This window comes from Erinaceus europaeus, chromosome 10 (genome assembly GCF_950295315.1).
Source record: "Erinaceus europaeus chromosome 10, mEriEur2.1, whole genome shotgun sequence".
Lineage (NCBI taxonomy): Eukaryota > Metazoa > Chordata > Mammalia > Eulipotyphla > Erinaceidae > Erinaceus > Erinaceus europaeus.
Genome location: NC_080171.1, coordinates 30,293,003 through 30,312,093, shown reverse-complemented (window position 1 = coordinate 30,312,093; position 19,091 = coordinate 30,293,003). Strand labels below are relative to the sequence as shown.

The following is a 19,091-nucleotide window of genomic DNA, read 5'->3' as shown; positions in this document are numbered from 1 at the left end:
GATAATAATAATAGTAATAATAATAATGCAGGGACCTTGATGGGGATTGCATTAAATCTGTAAATCCCTCTCCTGGGGATATATCCTAAGGAAACAAACACACCCATCCAAAAAGATCTAAGTATACCTGTGTTCACACACTTTGTAATAAGCAAAACCTGAAATAATCTAGTTGTCCAACAAAAGATAAGTGGCTGAGAAAGTTGTGATGTGAAGACACAGTGGAATACTACTTGGCTACTAAGAATAATGAAGTCGGGAGTTGGGTGGTAGCGCAGCGGGTTAAGCACACGGGTCACAAAGCACAAAGAATAATAAAGTCATCTTTTCCACTTCATCTTGGATGGAGCTTCATGGAGCCATATAAAGTGATTTAGGTCAGAAAGAGAAAAATGAATATGGTATGTTGTCATTCACAGGCAGAAGTTAAAAAACAACAAAAAAGGGGAAACATGGGAGTAAGACAGTAGTGCAGCTTTGCACGTGGCGCAAAGCATAAGGACCAGCATAAGGATCCTGGTAAAAGCCCCCGGCTCTCTACCTGCAGGGGAGTTGCTTCACAGGCAGTGAAGCAGGTCTGCAGGTGTCTGTCTTTCTCTCCCCCTCTCTATCTTCCCCTTCTCTCTCCATTTCTCTCTGTCCTATCCAAGAACAACAACAATAATAACAACAACAATGATAAACAACAAGGGCACAAAAGGGAAAATAAATAAAATAAATATTTAATTTTTTTAAAAAGGGGGAAATACAAAGTAAAAATTGAACTGGTTTTGATGTACTGTACCAAAACAAAGGACTCTGGGGAAGGAGGGCAGAGAAGGGTTGGGGGTAGGGTGAGCTTTCAAGTTCTGGTACAGTATGATGGACCTAAGTTGGGAGTGAGTGTTTTTCAGACACCTGTCATGGTGAGATGAGAAATTGTACCCATGTGCCAACAACTGTACTATAAAACACTAAAAGAAAGAAAAATACATGGCAACTTAACAAAGAGTGAGGAGTCCTTGCAGGCAGGGAGGTGACTCATAGGGTAGAAGAACACAGGACTAGCAAGTGTGAGGCCCTGGATTCAGTCCTTAGTAACCATATAGTGAAGCGATGCTCCTTCATGAGTAAATCTCCCCCCGCCCCCGCAAAGGAATTAGGAATGTCTCTACCTTCCCCCTACTTGACACAATATTAATAAACATATGCAAAGTACCTGACTTATAAAAGAGGTTTGGCTTTTTCTTTCATCTGTCAGTTTCTCATTTCTCCCTTTCTGGTCAGTCAAGTTCATTAATGGTGTTCTGCCACCACTGACTAGGTCACTTCATTAGTTCTATCAAAAGTTAAAGCTGAGCTCTGGAGAGTCATTAATGTGAGACGTTCAACGGTGGGGGAGAGAGAGGAACTGTGAGGATGCACTCAGAACTCCTTTGCTTTGCCTGTGTGTAGAGATGAGAAGCTAACCTCGCAGTTTCTACTCTGCAAACCACTGCCTCCACCTCTGCATGCTTCAAATCCAATCTCCATTTCTGTCTTTGTTTCACAGTTGTCCAGCACATCAAGCGACATAACATTGTTCTGAAGAGGGAGCTAGGTGAAGGAGCCTTTGGGAAAGTCTTCCTAGCAGAGTGCTATAACCTCTGTCCAGAGCAGGACAAGATCTTGGTGGCAGTGAAGGTAAGAGAACTCTTCAGTGTGTCTCATTATTCACGATCACACTTATGTGTGGAAGTATCAGCTTTGTGTGTGTATGACCAGTTTGGAGCAAATTATGAGTACACTGCTGGATATCTTCAAATTCCTTTCACTAAGTGGAAATGGGAGGGTTGGGGGGGCATATAACCTATAAGCAACCATCAGACTGTTTTGTTTTTTTTAAATATTTATTTATTTATTCTATTTTGTTGCCCTTGTTATTTTATTGTTGTAGTTATTGTTGTTGATGTCATTGTTGTTGGATAGGACAGAGAGAAATGGATAGAGGAGGGGAAGACAGAGAAGAGGAGAGAAAGATAAACACCTGCAGACCTGCTTCACCGCCTGTGAGGAGACTCCCCTGCAGGTGGGGAGCCGGGGCTCGAACTGGGATCCTTATGAAGGTCCTTGCGCTTTGCACGCCACGTGCGCTTAACCCGCTGCACTACCGCCTGACTCCCTGTTTTCTCAGGGGTCGCCTGCCAGTGTTCAGCTGCACATAGCTCTAAGTTACTCTTTGAATTCAATGTGAACTATATTTTGGCTGGAGGATAGCAGATTCCAACAGAATTCAGATAGCTAACTCTTGGAAAATCTACCTGTTTCCGCGGATTGCTCTTGGCTTGTGCAAAACTTTACTGAATTGTATCTCCTGCTTGAGTTCTGGAAGGCAGGACTGTGGGTTTCAAGCATTCTCTGAGATTCTTGCTGTTCTGATGCTTCTGTGGCACACTACCCAACCCTTCCCAAATATGTCCAGTGCCCTGGGATCTTATATACCATCAGCAGGATTCCACCACCGTGTGAATGGTGATCTACAATTCAAAGATACAGTTAAGAAGACTTGAAGTCCTTCACCATATTCTTTTCCTTATAAACTCAAGAATGCAGACATAGTCATCAATAAGATAAACATTACTAATGGGTATAACATTTCCATTGTATGTTTAAAACATACAAATTAACAATCAAGGGTTTGGGCAGTGGCGCAGCGGTTTAAGTGCACATGGCACAAAGTGCAAGGATGATGATAAAGATCCCAGTTCGAGCCCCGGCTCCCTACCTGCAGGGAGGTCACTTCACAGGTGGTGAAGCAGGTCTGCAGGTGTCTATCTTTCTCTCCCCCTCTCTGTTTTCCCCTTCTCTCTCCATTTCTTTCTGTCCTAACAACAACAGCAGCAATGGCAACAACAGTGATAAGCAATAAGGGCAACAAAATGGAAAAAACAGCCTCCAGGAGCAGTGGATTCGTAGTGTAGACACCAAGTCCCAGCAATAACCCTGAAGGCAAAATTAATTAATTAATTAATTAAAATAAAAAAATTAAAAAGGAACTAACAATCATAATGCAAAAGACCTCATAGATGTCTTCTACAAATGCATTGTCAAAAATTGGAGGGGGGAACTCACTATGGTATTGGATAGTAAATGTACAGAGCTTAAAAAAAAAAAAAGACTTCTGAGGGCTGGATGGTAGTACACTTGGTTGAGTGAACATGTTACAGTGCAAAAGGACTCTGCTTTGAGCCCCCGGTCCTCACCTACAGGGGGAAAGCTTTGCAAGTGGTGAAGCAGTGCTGCGGTGTCTTTCTATCTTTCTCCCTCTTTTTCTCTGCCTCATTCCTCTTGATCTCTGGCTGTCTCTAGCCAATAAATAAAGATAAGATAAAGGAAAAAAAGGTTAAAAAAGAAAATACCTATCTATAAAATTAATTAAGTAGCAAAGGAATAAAAATGTGCCTTATGAGATAAAATATAACTTTTGAGTTTGCTTCTTTTGGCAAACACAGGGTACTAGTATAAGTGAGATTTCTTTTTTTTTTCTTTATTGGGGGATTAATTGTTTATAGTCAACAGTAAAGTATAGTAGTTGGTACATGTGTAACATGTCTCAGCTCTCCACATAACACTTTAACCTCCCTTCCCCCCAGTCCTCTTCCGTCATCATGGACCAGAACTGGAAGACTCCCCATCCCCACCCCAGAGTCCTTTATTTTGATGCAAGACACCAAATCCAGTTCAAGTTCTACTTTGTGTTTTCCCTTGTGTCCTTATTTTTCACCTTCTATCTATGAGTGAGATCATCCCATCTTCATTCTTCTCTTTCTGACTTACCTCACTTAAGCTCCACCCAAGATGAGGTGAAGAAGGTGAATTTGCCATTTTTAATATCTGAGTAGTATTCCATTGTGCATATATAGCACAACTTATGCAGATTTTAACCACCTACACCACCAAGAAGACTTTCCATTTTTTAAATTAAGTATTTATTCCATTACTATCACATTCAACATTAATATACTCAATATATTATAATAGTTAACTGAAGTGAGACATATGATTATTATTTTATTGTTTTTTGGGGGGCTTCAGTGTTCTGTGTGGACTTTTCAGATAGAAAGAGAGAGATGGAAAGTCTCTTATTGTCAGAGAAATGCAAATCAAGACAACAATGAGATACCACTTCACTCCTGTGAGAATGTCATACATCAGAAAAGGTAACAGCAGCAAATGCTGGAGAGGGTGTGGGATCACAGGAACCCTCCTACAGTGCTGGTGGGAATGTCAGTTGGTCCACCCTCTGTGGAGAACAGTCTGGAGAACTCTCAGAAGGCTAGAAATGGACCTACCCTATGATCCTGAAATTCCTCTCCTGGGGATATATCCTAAGGAACCCAACACATCCATCCAAAAAGATCTGTGTACACATATGTTCTTGGCAGCACAATTTGTAATAGCCAAAACCTGGAAGCCACACAGGTGTCCAACAACAGATGAGTGGCTGAGCAAGTTGTGGTATATATACACAATGGAATACTACTCAGTTGTTAAAAATGGTGACTTCACCATTTTCAGCCAATCTTGGATGGACCTTGAAAAAATCATGTTGAGTAAAATAAGTCAGAAACAGAAGGATGAATATGGGATCATCTCACTCTCAGGCAGAAGTTGAAAAACAAGATCAGAAAAGAAAACACAAGTAGAACCTGAAATGGAATTGGCGTATTGCACCAAAGTAAAGGACTCTGGGGTGGGTGGGTGGGGAGAATACAGATCCAAGAAGGATTCAGAGGACCTAGTGGGGGTTGTATTGTTATATGGGAAACTGGGGAATTTTATGCATGTACAAACTATTGTACTTACTGTTGAATGTAAAACATTAATTCCCCAATTAAAAAAAAAAAGAAAGAAAGAGAGAGATGGGGCCGAAGAGTGGTGTACTAGGTAGAACACACACATATGTTTTTTCATTTATTATTTTTATTGATTTACTCGATAGAGATATTCAGAAACTGAGAAGGAAGGGAGAGATAGAGAGACAGAGAGACACCTGCAGCACTGCTTCAACACTCACAAAGCTTTCCCCCTGCAGGTAAAGACCAGGGACTCAAACCTCGGTCCTTGTGCATTGTAGCATGTGCACTCAACCTGGTACACCATTCTCTGGCCCCTTTTTAAAACAATTTTTTTTCTTTATGTTTTTATTTGACAGGACAGAGAAGTTGAGAGAGGAGATGAGAGATAGAGAGAGGGTAGAGAAAGATACTTGCAGACCTGCTAAACCACTCATGAAGCATGTCCCCTGCAGGTGGGGAGCAAGGGCTCGAACCCAAGTCCTTGAGCATGGTGATATGTGCTCTTAACTAGGTGTGCCACTACTCAGTCCATGGTGATATGTGCTCTTAACTAGGTGTGCCACTACTCAGTCCATGGTGATATGTGCTCTTAACTAGGTGTGCCACTACTCAGCCCAAGCATACATGTTATAATGCCCAAGGACCCAAGTTCAATCCCCCCACCTCATCTACACTTGCAAGGGGTGAAAGTTCATGAATGGTAAAATAGTGCTGTTGGTGACTCTCTTTCTCCTTCTCTATCTTCTCCTCGCCATCTCAACTTCACCCTGTCTCCATCCAAAATAAGTGAAATTAATTTTTTTTTGAAGTAAATAAAAATATTTTTAAAAAGAAAGAGTAAGAGTTACACACACAGAGAGAAAGAGAGAAATTCCATAGCATCAAAGCTTTGCACACTACAGTGGGGGCCAGGTTCAAAACTGTTACACAGATGGCAAACCAGGCACTTTCTCAGGCATGCTACCTTGGTGGCCCAGTACAGTTATTACAACACATGCCCATCTTGCAGACTCAACACACTTTCTGTTACAGTTCATCCCAATGAAAAAAATGCACATTTACTTTCCTTGTCACCAAAAACACCTTAAGTGGCATGAGGACTCCTCAACTCTCAGTGAAGTCTCCTAAAAACTTCTCTTAGAACCATTAAAAGAGAAGGCTTTCTTGAAATGACAAAGATCCATCATATAACTATGTCACTCAGACAGGCAAATAGAGGGACAGAGTGAGTGAGAGATAAGAGAGCACAGCAGGTGCTCGAGAGATGTGAGTGAGGACAAGTGGGATAGAAGATGTCAAAGTGACAGAAGGTAAGAGGTCTGGATTCTGTAATTGCTTCTCTGCTGCACATGGATGTTGACAAGTCGATCCATACCCCCAGCCTATTTTTGTCTTTCCCTAGTGAAGCAGGGCTCTGGAAAGAAGGAGTTCTAGGGTATATTGGAGGTCATCTGCCCAGGGAAGTCAGGTTGGCATCAAGGTAGCATCTTCAACTTGGTGGCTGAAAAACACTAAGACATAATGTAGAACAGTTTGTTTAATAATCAGGAACCTAAAGGTAAAAGTATAGCAGATGAAATTTTAGAGTCGTCATGTGGGAAGGAGCAAGGAAGTCCATTTATATTCCAAGGGGCCCATGACTTTACTAATTATGAATGAAATATTTAAAGTTTTTTTATCTTTATAAATTCTTGGCCCCATCTCTTTGCTATGCCATCATCATTGACATCCAAATCAAGCCACACTAAATAGGCAGGGCAAAATGCATGACTGTAGATGAAACATTCACTCTAAACTCCAAGGTGACACTTCGAAGAAAATATCCCAGTGCCCTTGAATGGGAATTTTTGCTACAACTGGAGGCTTTCTTTTGTTTTCTGGAATCATTTCAAACTTCAGAGAGACCCATAAGACTCTGGTCAAATAACAAGTCATTTCTCCAGGGCAAGTTGGATCAATACATCACTGGGACCTTTTATAAAGCTGCCTTTGGTCAGTCAGACCTGCTGACTTTTAGAGCTGTGAAGGTCTATTCAAAACTATCAAAATGAGTCCGGCAGCAATATTTCTATGACACATTCCTAACCACAATAAAGGAATGTTTTCCAGAAATGAAAAAACAAAATAAAACAAAATTGAATAGGACTTCCAGGACCAGCACTGCCTGTCACCTATGAGGACTGCCTGCCCAGGCTGATCCTCTTCCATTGGAGGAACCAGGGATGTTTGACAGTCTTTCTGTGTTGCCTAGCAACCCCTGCAGCATTGATTATGCATGCTAAGAAAAGGCAGCTATTGTAGGTTTTTTTTTTTTTCCTCCCCTTCTCTAGAAGGACTTGGTCAGTTTGAAATACAAGGCTTTAAATTCAGGTGAACAGATTTCAGGTTCCTTGAAATTTTGGTATTCCCCGCTTTAATTGATTTATGAGCTTGAGGACTCCCCAGAAAGTGGTTTAGGGTGGACCTACCTATAAGATATGTGCAGGACATTCAAGGGTGTGTGAGGACTGGGCTTGCCTCTATTTTTAGATTATCTGTTTGTTAGATCTAGCTGGATCTCCCCCCCCCTTTTAAAATCTTTTTGTGTGACCTTTGTTTTACTACAAACTGGATTTGCTCACCATTTCCCCTCTTCACACCAAATTACAATAGAAGAACCCACAGAGAGAGAGGGAGAGATGCAAAGAAAGCAGTCTTTGATCAAAATGAATTACTTTGCTTTTAAATAATGCAATTGCCAAGGAAACGCTTCATCGCTGTTCTCCTGCACTAGCTATGGCTGCATTAGCTATTTTTGGCTTGATCCAACCTGCATTTCGATGGCTACAATTCCTACATTCACTTCTACTATGAATGCGTGCTGACTTTTTCTTTTCCAATATTGCCCCATGTGTGTTTTGTAGGTTTTGTGACCTCTCCTCCCCCTCACCATTAACTCAGATCCACTTCTAGAAACTTAAAATATTGAACACAAGAGAGACCTCAGTCATCAGCCTTGTAGCTTAGGCTTCATGTTTTAGAGGTGAGAAATAGCCATAACAAAATCAAACTGACATTCTCTGGGTGTAAATCACAGTGAACTACAGGTGTGCCCAGGGAGACCTGGGAAGTGAGAAAGAGTGAAATCTGAACTTACAGAACTTTCTTTGGGATCTAATAGAGTTTCTCTTTTCACATTTCTGAATGTTTTCCTATTAACAGAGGAAATTATAATCTTTCTTCACCAAGGCTGACTAATGAAGAGTTGAGTAATGAACATTTTGACACACTACCATGAGGGAGCACCAGAGTAGCAGCCAACATATTGTTGGCATTCCAAGTCTGAAGGGAGCAGGCTAGGCCTGCCATCCTATTCTATTCTATTCTGTTTTGTTCTACCCTACCCTACCCTACCCTACCCTACCCTACCCTACCCTACCCTACCCTACCCTACCCTACCCTATTCTATTCTATTCTATCCCATCCCATCCCATCCCATCCCATCCCATCCCATCCCATCCCATCCCATCCCATCCCATCCCATCCCATCCCATCCCATCCCATCCCATCCCATCCCATTCTCTAATTTATTCTGTTCTCCATTCTATTCTATTCTGTTCAATTCTATTTTGGATAGAGGCAGACATTAATAAGGAAGGGAAGATACTCGAGAGAGATAGTGGCAGCAGCACTGCTTCATTGCCTATGAAGCTTCCCCTCTGCAAGTGGGGACCAGGGGCTTGAACCTAGGTCCTTATGCACTGTAATGTGTGTGCTTTACCAGACGTGTGTGCTTTACCACCCCAGGTCCTGTGCAATACCCACTCATACACCATCTCATACTTGAAGTTGCTTCCCTTGGAAGAGTTTTCCTTTCCCTGGTATCCTGTCTCGGTCAGATCTCCATTTCTTTTGTTAGTAAGTCATCTGTGGTTGTCCATGACACAGGATATTTGTCAGGCTTCATTAATTACATGCATATTTGTGGGCTTTTTTGATCAATGGTATTATGCCTATCTCCTCCTCTGAAGAGGTATACTTTTCAGGATAGAAACTGTGACTCCTAACATGTTGACTAACATGAGGTAGCATACAGAAAATGTTTGTTGAATAAATTAAGGGATGGATAGATGGAAGTATGGAAGGGTAAATGAATGAGTGGAGAGGTGGGTAGATAGATGGGTTGCTGGATAATATACATAATAGTTTTTGACAAAGCAAATAATCATCAGCCAACATTTTTAGATAAATAATTTTATCTCAATAGCCATAAAATTTTTTAGCTGAAAGAAACCATAAAATTATATATAGACATAATAATGTGATTTAGTGAGAGATAATTTTTAAAAGCAATTAAATAATTATACACATAGTGAGAGATATTATTGACATTCTTGTTTATTTAATTTTCTGCCATTGCCAAAACTTCACTGCTCCAACTTACTTTCAGATAGAAAGAGAAAGACCAAGACAAAGAGAGAGAGAGATATCACAACCCTGAAACTTCCTCTCCCTGCCCCCAGTGAAATAGTGGGGGCTGGACTCGAATCTGAATCATATGCATGGCTAAATAGGTATACTGTCCAAGTGCAATATCTTGCTGACCATGTTGATATTCTTAACTTAAAATTCAGCTTAACTCCTATATTGTGCCAAGAACCTACAGAAAATAAATGACCCATTCAAAATGGCATAACCAAACAAGGCCACTTAATATCAGATGAAGAACTACAACTCAGGGCTCCTCTTGCATCCAGTTTGCATAGTCCCATTTACTGAATTTCCACTTACTGTATTTACACTTACTAAATTCTACCTCTGCCTGAGTAAACCAAACTAAGGACATTGAGGGAAATACCACCTGTGAAGTAAGGCAAGGAAGTGTGCTAGTAATGCTTCTTTGTATTAAGGATGAAAGAAATCTTCATTTTTTCCCAAGTAGAAAGTAATTCAAGAGAACAGGTAGGAATAGACAAAATTAGATTCTAGACGGTTGGATTTAGGGATAGAAGCATTACCCTTGATGAAGAAGAGCAAAACAATGCTCATTGAAAACCGAACTAAAAAAAAAAAGTATCTAAAATTAACATGCAGACACAAACATACTAGAGAGTTAAAAAAAATGCACACACACACACAAAAAAAACTGAACAGAACTACAGGATGTGAAGGAAATTTTATATAGTTTTGGCTCAGACAGCAGGCCTAGGAAGTAGTCTCAGGATGAGAATATTGAGGCTAGTAGATACAAACAAATATATATAAATATGGATATTTATAGAAATAACACTCAACCCAGGAGTCAGGCACAGTGGGTTAAGTGCAGGCGGTGGGAAGCACAAGGGCCTTTGTAAAGATCCCAGTTTGAGCCCCCAGCTCCCCACCTGCAGGGAGTCGCTTCACAGGCAGGTCTTCAGGTGTCTATCTTTCTCTCCCCCTCTCTATCTTCCCCGCCTCTCTCCATTTCTCTCTGTCCTAACAAAAATTGCATCAATAACAACAACAATAATAACTACAACAACAATAAAAAAACAGGGGCAACAAAAGGGAAAATAAATAAATAAATAAATATATGAAAGAAATAACACTCAACCCATATCTGTGATCTTGGGAGAACTACTGCAGTTTCCAGTGGAGGGAATGGGGACACAGAACTCCAGTGATGAGAAAGGTGTGGAATTACACCTCTGTTATCTTATAATTTTGTGAATTAATGTTACATCACTAATAAAATAGCTCTTAAATTTTTTTGCAAAAGAAAAGAAAACCCAACTCAAGCTAGTTTAAGTAAAGGAGTTTACTCAATCAACTAGAAATCTAGTGGTGGCTTAGCTTCAGGTAATGGTAGAGCTAGGAAATAAGCAGTTCTTTAATGTCTCAACCTTGTTTTCCTCCACACCCTCAGGCAGGCTCACTGCACACTATGGTAAAAACTAGTGACTCCACAAGCTATGGCTTTGGGCTTAGAGCCCACCATGCTAGCAACTCAAGAGAGTTGCTCCTCCCCCAACAGTTTGTAAAAGTCCCAGAACTAATTCCCATTATATTTTCTGGAGTTCTGTTTCCTCCATAAATGGAAGATGAAGCTTGCTTTACCCACTGGAGCTGGACTGAACGTTGGGAAACATGGATCTCCTGGAAGAATATGAGATGCTATAACCAAATAAATGGGGAAAGGGTCGTGTAGCACTAGAGCAGAAAGGAATAGACAAATGGCACAGAGGTTCCCTTTAAGCTCTGCTGGCAGGGTTCTAGACAGACATCTACATAGAGGAACCACAAGAGAATTGGCCATGTTTCAGGGAAAGCAGTGTTTATTCAGACAAAGTAGAGAGGAAGATGCATGCTTCAGAGTCTTCTAACTTTCACAGTGGGTTCAGGGGCTGCTAAAGAGGGACCCTGCAGGGATTAACTTCAGCCATTGTCTCCAGGTATGCACATCTATATTCATCTTCATTTTATGGCATTAGCTGTCAGCTTGAAAGAAATAACCTGTACATGATGCAGAGCTGGCCCCTCTTTCAGGCTACCTGCAGGGTACAGGGGGTAGGGTTGCTAATGTCCTTTTTCCAGGGAAGTTTTTCCCAAAGCAGCAGCCCCCTAATAAGCTGATAGGAAACTATGAGAGACAACCAACTTAACTTTGAGCTACAGCTAGGCTTCACTGTGACTGGAGCAGTAGAGAACTAAAAGCTCACATGGGGGCCAAGGTAGTATAGTGACTACCCCTCCCATTTTATCCTCTCTGCAGTAGTCATCAGAGTCTCATTCTTGGCATCCCTGCAAATGTGGTGTGGCTGTTTCTTTCCCTGCATTTCCCTAACATTGACTGCTGCTACTATGCCCACTGCTGCTCACAAGATCTTTACTACTATGTTCCGTATTCCTCAAGAAACAAAAGCACTGTGTGTCAACTTATTCCTGTCAGTCTTTGTGCCAGGAGGTCTACTTTTGATCCTACTACCCTACACGGTCATGCAACACAGAAGAGAAGCAACTATGGTCACTTAATATTGGTCTTGGTGTGTGTGTGTGTGTGTGTGTGTGTGTGTGTGTATTTTAAGATGTAGGTATAGATATTGATATAGAATAGAAAGGGATAGATAGGTTCAGTATTAGGACTCAAAAGGAAAGTTTACTCTTTCCATTTCCATTAGTGAAGTAATTCACAAATGCAAAAGAGCATCAAGAGTTCATCAATTCAAGTGTTCTACCCAGGCAAGCTTATTTCTAAGACAAACAGCCATTTCTTCCTTTTTTATGCAGTCATCATATAAGTCCTGAAATCTTGATTAAAGATAAATTCATTCTTTCATCCCTCCTTCTTCCACTCTTCCTTACCCATTTTTCCATTTACAGTGTCATGGCAAGTCCCTGCTCCCACAAAATGGAAATAGATGATGACAAGATTAGTATGTTTAAGAGAATATTTGTCTTTCTGCCCTTAAGGATAAGTTTATATACCTTAGCAGAGCATAATGCATAATGTTGTAGCAAGTACTAAAGGACTATCAATTATAACTTTACAAGTCTCTAGGAACAGTAGCTAAAGAACTTTTAATAATGATGTGTTAAGAGTTTTGTCTTTCTTGTTCAGTTATGGCTTAATAGAGTTCTTTTGTTCTGTAGCTTTAGTGCATTCTTTCCGTGTGTATGTGTGTGTGTGTGTGTGTGTGTGTGTGTGTGTGTGTGTGTTTGCAAAAAGATCTCTCCTGTACTTGAATCAGATAGGCCATAGTTATTAAGTTGCTCCATCAATGTCCTTATCCTAGTAACTTCAACTTTTAACCTTTGGTGGGAGATCTGTTTTTTGTCTTGTTAATTTGTCTTGTTAACCCTTTTTTCTGGCTTAGCTCCAATTTATCCACATCTTTTCAGAAACACGAAAGCTAAACCAGTACATTTCATCCTAATGAGGCCTCATCTGGTACCAAACATAGCTGGAGGATTGATTTCACACCTCTGTGTCTCTGGAAGACAAACACTATAGTAGTTGTGCTGCTTTTTTAATTTACTTTAAATGAAGGTCCAACTTGTAATTGAGTCACAGTCTACTGTGTTCCATCATATTTCATGAAATTGTTTCAGACAATTGTATGTTGGTAGTGTAGTTAAAGTCTGTCAACATATTGCTATTGTCCATACTGGAGATCACCTTCTGATTCACCCTTTTGAATCAATATTTCTTTAAGATGACATTGGTGTGAAGTCTCTTGTCTTCCAAAGACAGTCTTTGTGATAGGTGACTTAATGTAACCTGTAAGCATAAACCATCAGTTTAACTCCTAAAGTTCTTGCATGTATTTGAAAGCATATGGTTTAGAACTAATGCTCTATTTTCCTATTGGATGGTTCACTTGTTAAATTTTGAGCCACCCGAATAAGCATTCTTATGAAAATAAAGAGAGCAGCAATCAACAGCCTGACTTTGAATCTCACATTAGAGGTCCAGTTGGTTCATAATCAAAGTCCTTTCAAAGGCTAGCTCTGCCTAAGTGAGTGGATATACAGAGTGCTGGCTTCTACTTAGTGGGCACTATCTTACTACTTGTGATCATACTTGCTTTTTATACAACTATTTAATTAGTTTTACACTTGTTTGGGTTTTTTTTTTTAGCTTTTTTTTCCTTATCTTTATTTATTGAATAGAGATAGCCAGGAATTGAGAGTGAAGGGGGAGATTGAGTGGGAGAGAGACAGAGAGATACTTGCAGCACTGATTCACCACTCACAAAGCTTCTCACCTCCTGGGGAGCCAGGCGGTGGCACAGTGGGTTAAGCGCACATGGTGCCAAGCCAAGGACCGGCCTAAGGATCCCAGTTTGAGCCCCCGGTTCCCCACTTGCAGAAGGATTGCTACACAGGCAGTGAAGCAGGTCTGCAGGTGCCTGTCTTTCTCTCCCCTTTCTGTCTTCCCCTCCTCTCTCAATTTCTCTCTGTCCTATCCAACAATAACGATAGCAATAAGAGCAACAATAACAACAACAATGACGATAAACAACAAGTGCAACAAAAGGAAAAAATAAAATAAAATAAAGCTTCCCCTCTCCCCACAAGTAGGGACCAGCAGCTTGAACCTGGGTCCTTGTACATTGTAACATGTACACTTAACCACCCAGCCCCCATTAGTTTTGCATTTATAGGAAGATAGCAAAGCACCATGCCTCGGCCTCGCGTGAGCTTAATGTGCAGCTTGGCGATATGAGAATCCGGCATGAAGCCCAGCCAGTCTATCTTGGCGTTACTCTCGATCGCACTCTGTCATTTCACAAACATCTCATAAAAACTGCAGCAAAGGTGGGCGCGAGGAATAACATCATTGCAAGACTAGCCAGCTCCTCATGGGGCGCGAGCGCTTCCACACTACGATCCTCATCTCTGGCATTATGCTATTCCACTGCAGAATACTGTGCCCCAGTATGGTTCTGTAGCCCCCATGTCCACTTGGTCGACTCCATTATATTATTTCCTTGCCTATCTTTTATTACTTTATTTAATTTAAAATCTATTGTGTCTGACATGAGAATGGCTGTTCCTGCCCTTTTTTGTGGTCCATTAATCTGTATGATAGTTTTCCATCCTTTCACTTTAAGTCTGTGTTTATCTTGTTGTGACAGATGGGATTCTTGCAAGCAGCATATGGTTGGGTTATGTTTTCTGATCCATCCCCCCACCCTGTGCCTTTTGATGGGTGAGTTTAAGCCATTGACATTTATTGATATTATGGATTTAATGTATTGTAGTGCCATTGTTCTAAAAAAAATTTTTGTTTGCTCTGATATATTGCAAGTATTATAGTGATGTTCTTGTTTATAAGAGGTCTTTTAGTACCTCTTTCAGGGCCGGCTTGGTGATGGTTGCCTCCTTTAACTGTTGTTTATCTAAGAAGGTTTTGATCCCTCCATCTAGTTTGAATGAAAGTCTAGCAGGATATATTATGCTTGGTTGAAACCCTTTTTCATTCAGGGCTCGATAGATATCTTGCCAATCCCTTCTGGCTTTTAGAGTTTAAGTGGAGAAGTCTGCAGATAATCTTATGGGTTTTCCCTTGTATGTGACTTTTTGTTTCTCTCTTGCAGCCTTTAGGATCCTTTCTTTATCCTTACTTCTTCTCATTGTGACTATGATGTGTCTTGGTGTCTTCAGGTCTGGGTTGATTCTGTTTGGTGCTCTCTGGGCCTCTTGAATCTTGATGTCCTTTCTGTTATTCAGGTCTGGGAAGTTTTCTTGTATTATTTCCTCTAGAATGTTTGCTTCCCCTTCCTCTCTTTCTTCCTCTGGCAGGCCAATTATACGAATGTTACTTCTTTTGAGATCATCCCATATGTCTCTGTTGTTGTTTTCAGTGTCTCTCAATCTCTTTTTAAGCTCTTTCACCTCTTTCTTAGTTTTCTCTAACTCATCCTCTGTCTGACTAATTCTGTTTTCTGCTTCTGTTAGTCTGCTTTCCCTTGCCTCAGCTTCTTTCTTCATTATAGCTATTTCAGCTTTCAGTTCTCTAATTGCCTCAAGATAATCAGTATTTTCCTTGGGGGTCTCAACTGTTGTTTCCCTAATACTGCCATTCCTTTCATCCAATGTTGTTTTCATTTCTGTGATTAATAAGTTTATTATTGCTTGCATACTTTTCTTATCTATGGTTACTTCTGGCTGATTTGTAGTTTCTTCTGGGCTCTTGTCTTCATTCATTGGGGTAGCAGTTTTATTTGTTTTTGATCTACCCATTTTTTTATTTATGTGTTTCTTTTTTTTTATGCTCTTTTGTTCCTCAGTTGTTGTGTCTTGAGTACAAGTAACACTGTACTAAATACCTTTATGACAATTGCACTCACCAACCTCCGGAATTACAGTAGCAACTGAAGTAAGTATTGAAGTAGTTTAATCGTTACCAGTTAGCCAAACAAATTCTCCAGTCCGTGAAATAATAGTAACCAAATCCCAGTGAAGAAAGAGAAAAGAAAGATAGGATAGCAAGGATAGACAGTTATGCAAATCTACTATCCACTGTATATTCTAGGGGTAACAAGAGGGGAAAGGTAACTAGAGCAGAGATACACACATAGAGAGTCCACTCTGAGTCAGGTTTCTTCCCCAAAATAATTCACAAATTCAGAAAGGCGAAGAAGAAGGAAGAAGTGTATGACAAGATTAAAAAAAAAAAAGAGAGACAAGAGAGAGAAAAGGGAGAAGATAAGTAAAAGAGTTGTAATTAAAGAGCAGTGAAAGGAAATTCCCAAATGTGTATCAGTGAATTCAAAAAAGCACCCTCTTTGGTGGTGTGGGGTATCCTGCTAGGAGCTGGTCCCCAGGGACTGCTTATGGGGGGTGGGCAGGAAGGAGGTATGCTTGAAAATTAAAAGGAAAAAAAAAGAATTTTTTCCCCTTTTTTCCCCTACTCTAATTCTTAACCCAAATTAAGTTATAGTCACCTCCTTGGTGTCTAAGGACCCCTTACTGGCTGGCCTGCTAAAGGCAGAAAATCCTATTGTTTCCAGGAGATGTGTTCGGAGCTCAGCGGCTAGCAGCTTCTCAGTCCGCCATCTTCCTGGAAACCCCCCCTCCAGACTTTTTTAAAAGGATTTCTCGAAAATGAAAACTAGCTCCAAGTCCTTTGATCCAATGACAGCTATACTCAAGAAGTCTTTGGATCCGCCCTCAGGGTCGAGGTGGTCCCTGGAGACTCCCAAGAGAAAGCCCCCGAGCTATAGTGCTCCCTCCGGGTCCTCTGCAGGCCGCCCAGCAGCGCTCTGCAACTGGCGGAGGAGCCGCCTCCCCGGGCGGAGGACAATGCCCAGCGCACTTGCCTAGTCCGGCGCCAACTGGGAAGTCTCTAGCAGCCGCCCGCTAGTTCATGCCACCTTTACTCTAATTCTTAACCCAAATTAAGTTATAGTCTCCCCCTTGGTGTCACCGATAGGGCCCCTTATTGACTGGCCTGCTAAAGGCAGAAAATCTTACTGTTTCCAGAAGATGTGATCAGAGCTCACGCTGCTAGCTGCTTCTCAGTACGCCATCTTCCGGGAACCCACTTGGTCAATTCCAAATTATATTCCTCCATGAAGATAATTTCTGGAACCATCCATTCCACCCCGGTTCTATGGCTGCCAGTTCTTAGCAACATCGCCCCGCCAGATATTCGTTGGGATGCAGCAGCATCTAAGTTCATTTCCCACGTCTACGCTCTACCGGACCTGCCAATATACGCGGATATCTTCGCCCACCCTGTCCAATGCTTGACATCTCGTCACCCAATCTGGTCCCCTACGCCTACACTGAACTTCTCTGTTCCAGACTCTTGGAAACAGAGTTGGCAGTCAGCTGAGGTAAAGAACAAACACCTCATCACAGACCCCTGCAAGCATCAACCCGGCTTTGACCTAGCATGTTATGATTGGGCCCTCCTCAATCGCTATCGAACAGGCCATGGCCAGTGCACCGCTATGTTCCATCGCTGGGGAGCCAGAGACGACCCGAACTGCCCCTGTGGCTACAGACAATGACCCACATAGTCAACGACTGCCACCTCTCCAGATTCCAAGGAGGTCTCGAAACTTTACATCAGGCTCAACCTGACGCTGTTGACTGGCTATGGAAGAAGGGCAAACACTAGAAGAAGAAGAAGAAGAAGAAGAAGAAGAAGAAGAAGAAGAAGAAGAAGAAGAAGAAGAAGAAGAAGAAGAAGAAGAAGAAGAAGAAGAAGAAAGCACTTATTGGGCTTCTCTTAATGTTAGCATTCCCTTTTTATTTTTATCAGGCTCTTTTTACTCTGAATCTTCTAAAGTATACCCCCAAGGTTCATTTTCATAAGAATCTTATAGAAACTTACTCTGCTTTTCTTTTTTTTCTCTCTCTTTTTTTTTTCCTCCAGGGTTATTGCTGGGCTCGGTGCCTGCACCATGAATCCACCGCTCCTGGAGGCTATTTTTTCCCCCTTTTGTTGCCCTTGTTGTTGTAGCCTCGTTGTGGTTATTATTATTGCCATTGTTGATGTTGTTCATTGTTGGATAGGACAGAGAGAAATGGAGAGAGGAGGGGAAGACAGAGAGGGGGAGAGAAAGATAGACACCTGCAGACCTGCTTCACCGCCTGTGAAGCGACTCCCCTGCAGATGGGGAGCCGGGGGCTTGAACCGGGATCCTTACGCTGGTCCCTACGCCTTGCGCCACATGCGCTTAACCCACTGTGCCACCGCCTAACCCCCCCGCCACTCTGCTTTTCTTTAGAGAAGACCCTGTAAGAAGAATAGTGTGGGAGTCAGGCGGTAGCGCAGTGGGTTAAGCGCAGGTGGTGCAAAGCACGAGGATCCGCATAAGGATCCTGGTTTGAGCTCCTGGCTCCCCACCAGCAGAGGAGTTGCTTCACAGGTGATGAAGCAGGTCTGCAGGTGTCTATCTTTCTCTCCCCTTCTCTGTCTTCCCCTTCTCTCTCCATTTCTCTCTGTCCTATTGAATAACAGCAACAATACAATAATGACAACAACAATAATAACTACAACAATAACATATCAAGGGCAACAAAAGGGAATAAATAAATTTAAAATAAATAAATAAAAGCTTAAAAAAAGGGAAGAAGAATGCAACACTATGACTGTGGTTTAGTCTAGACAACTGTCAGACTCATATAAGAAGGACATCTTAATTCCATTTTAGTTTAGTGTTGTTTTCCAGCATTCCCAAGAGGCTAGTTAACTCATGTATAGTTTGCTATGATGACTTTTTAAAAGTGCTCTTACAGAAGTATAACAGGAGCCAGAAATGGATGGCACATTTATGTTACTTTTTCTTAGTATCACCTTTGAAAAAGTAAAAAGAAACAGATGAAACTAATGCTATTAGTATATTCTCCTCAACACACCCAAAGCATGATCGGTGTGACTCACTCATTTTAAACATGAATGGAATATTTGAGTCATACCAAGCATCCAAAATCTGGTCTCGCACTTGGCAGCACATCTCAATTTGGACTTGCTGTATTTCAAATGACCATGAGCCACATGTGGCTATTGGCTTCCAAACTGAATAGTGCAAGTAGAGGAGATATTAAGATAATGGATAGTCACCAGTAGCAGCAGATCTGACCCAGGGACCCTGTCCTCCAGCAACTTGGGCCATGTAGACAAACATGACTCGTGCAACTTGCTTGCCTATCCTAATTTAACCATGGGCTAGAGAAGTAGCTCACTAGGTAGAGTGTATGCCTTACTATGAAAACAGCCCAGATTTGAGTCCCAGAACCACTTTGGTACCAGAAGAAGCTCCATTACTGGCTTCTAATTCTGAATCTGTCTGTACTTAA

At 41.4% G+C, this 19,091-nt stretch overlaps 1 protein-coding gene across 3 annotated transcripts in view; it reads left to right on the top strand.

Annotated features, from left to right (window-relative positions):
* NTRK2 (neurotrophic receptor tyrosine kinase 2) overlaps positions 1-19,091 on the top strand; it is a 442,841-nt gene that overhangs the window by 319,372 nt on the left and 104,378 nt on the right. For all 3 annotated transcript variants that reach the window (XM_060199493.1, XM_060199492.1, XM_060199491.1), the window contains exon 14: positions 1,532-1,662. In XM_060199493.1, coding sequence (XP_060055476.1) covers positions 1,532-1,662 — 131 coding nt within the window. The remainder of the gene's footprint in view (positions 1-1,531; positions 1,663-19,091) is intronic.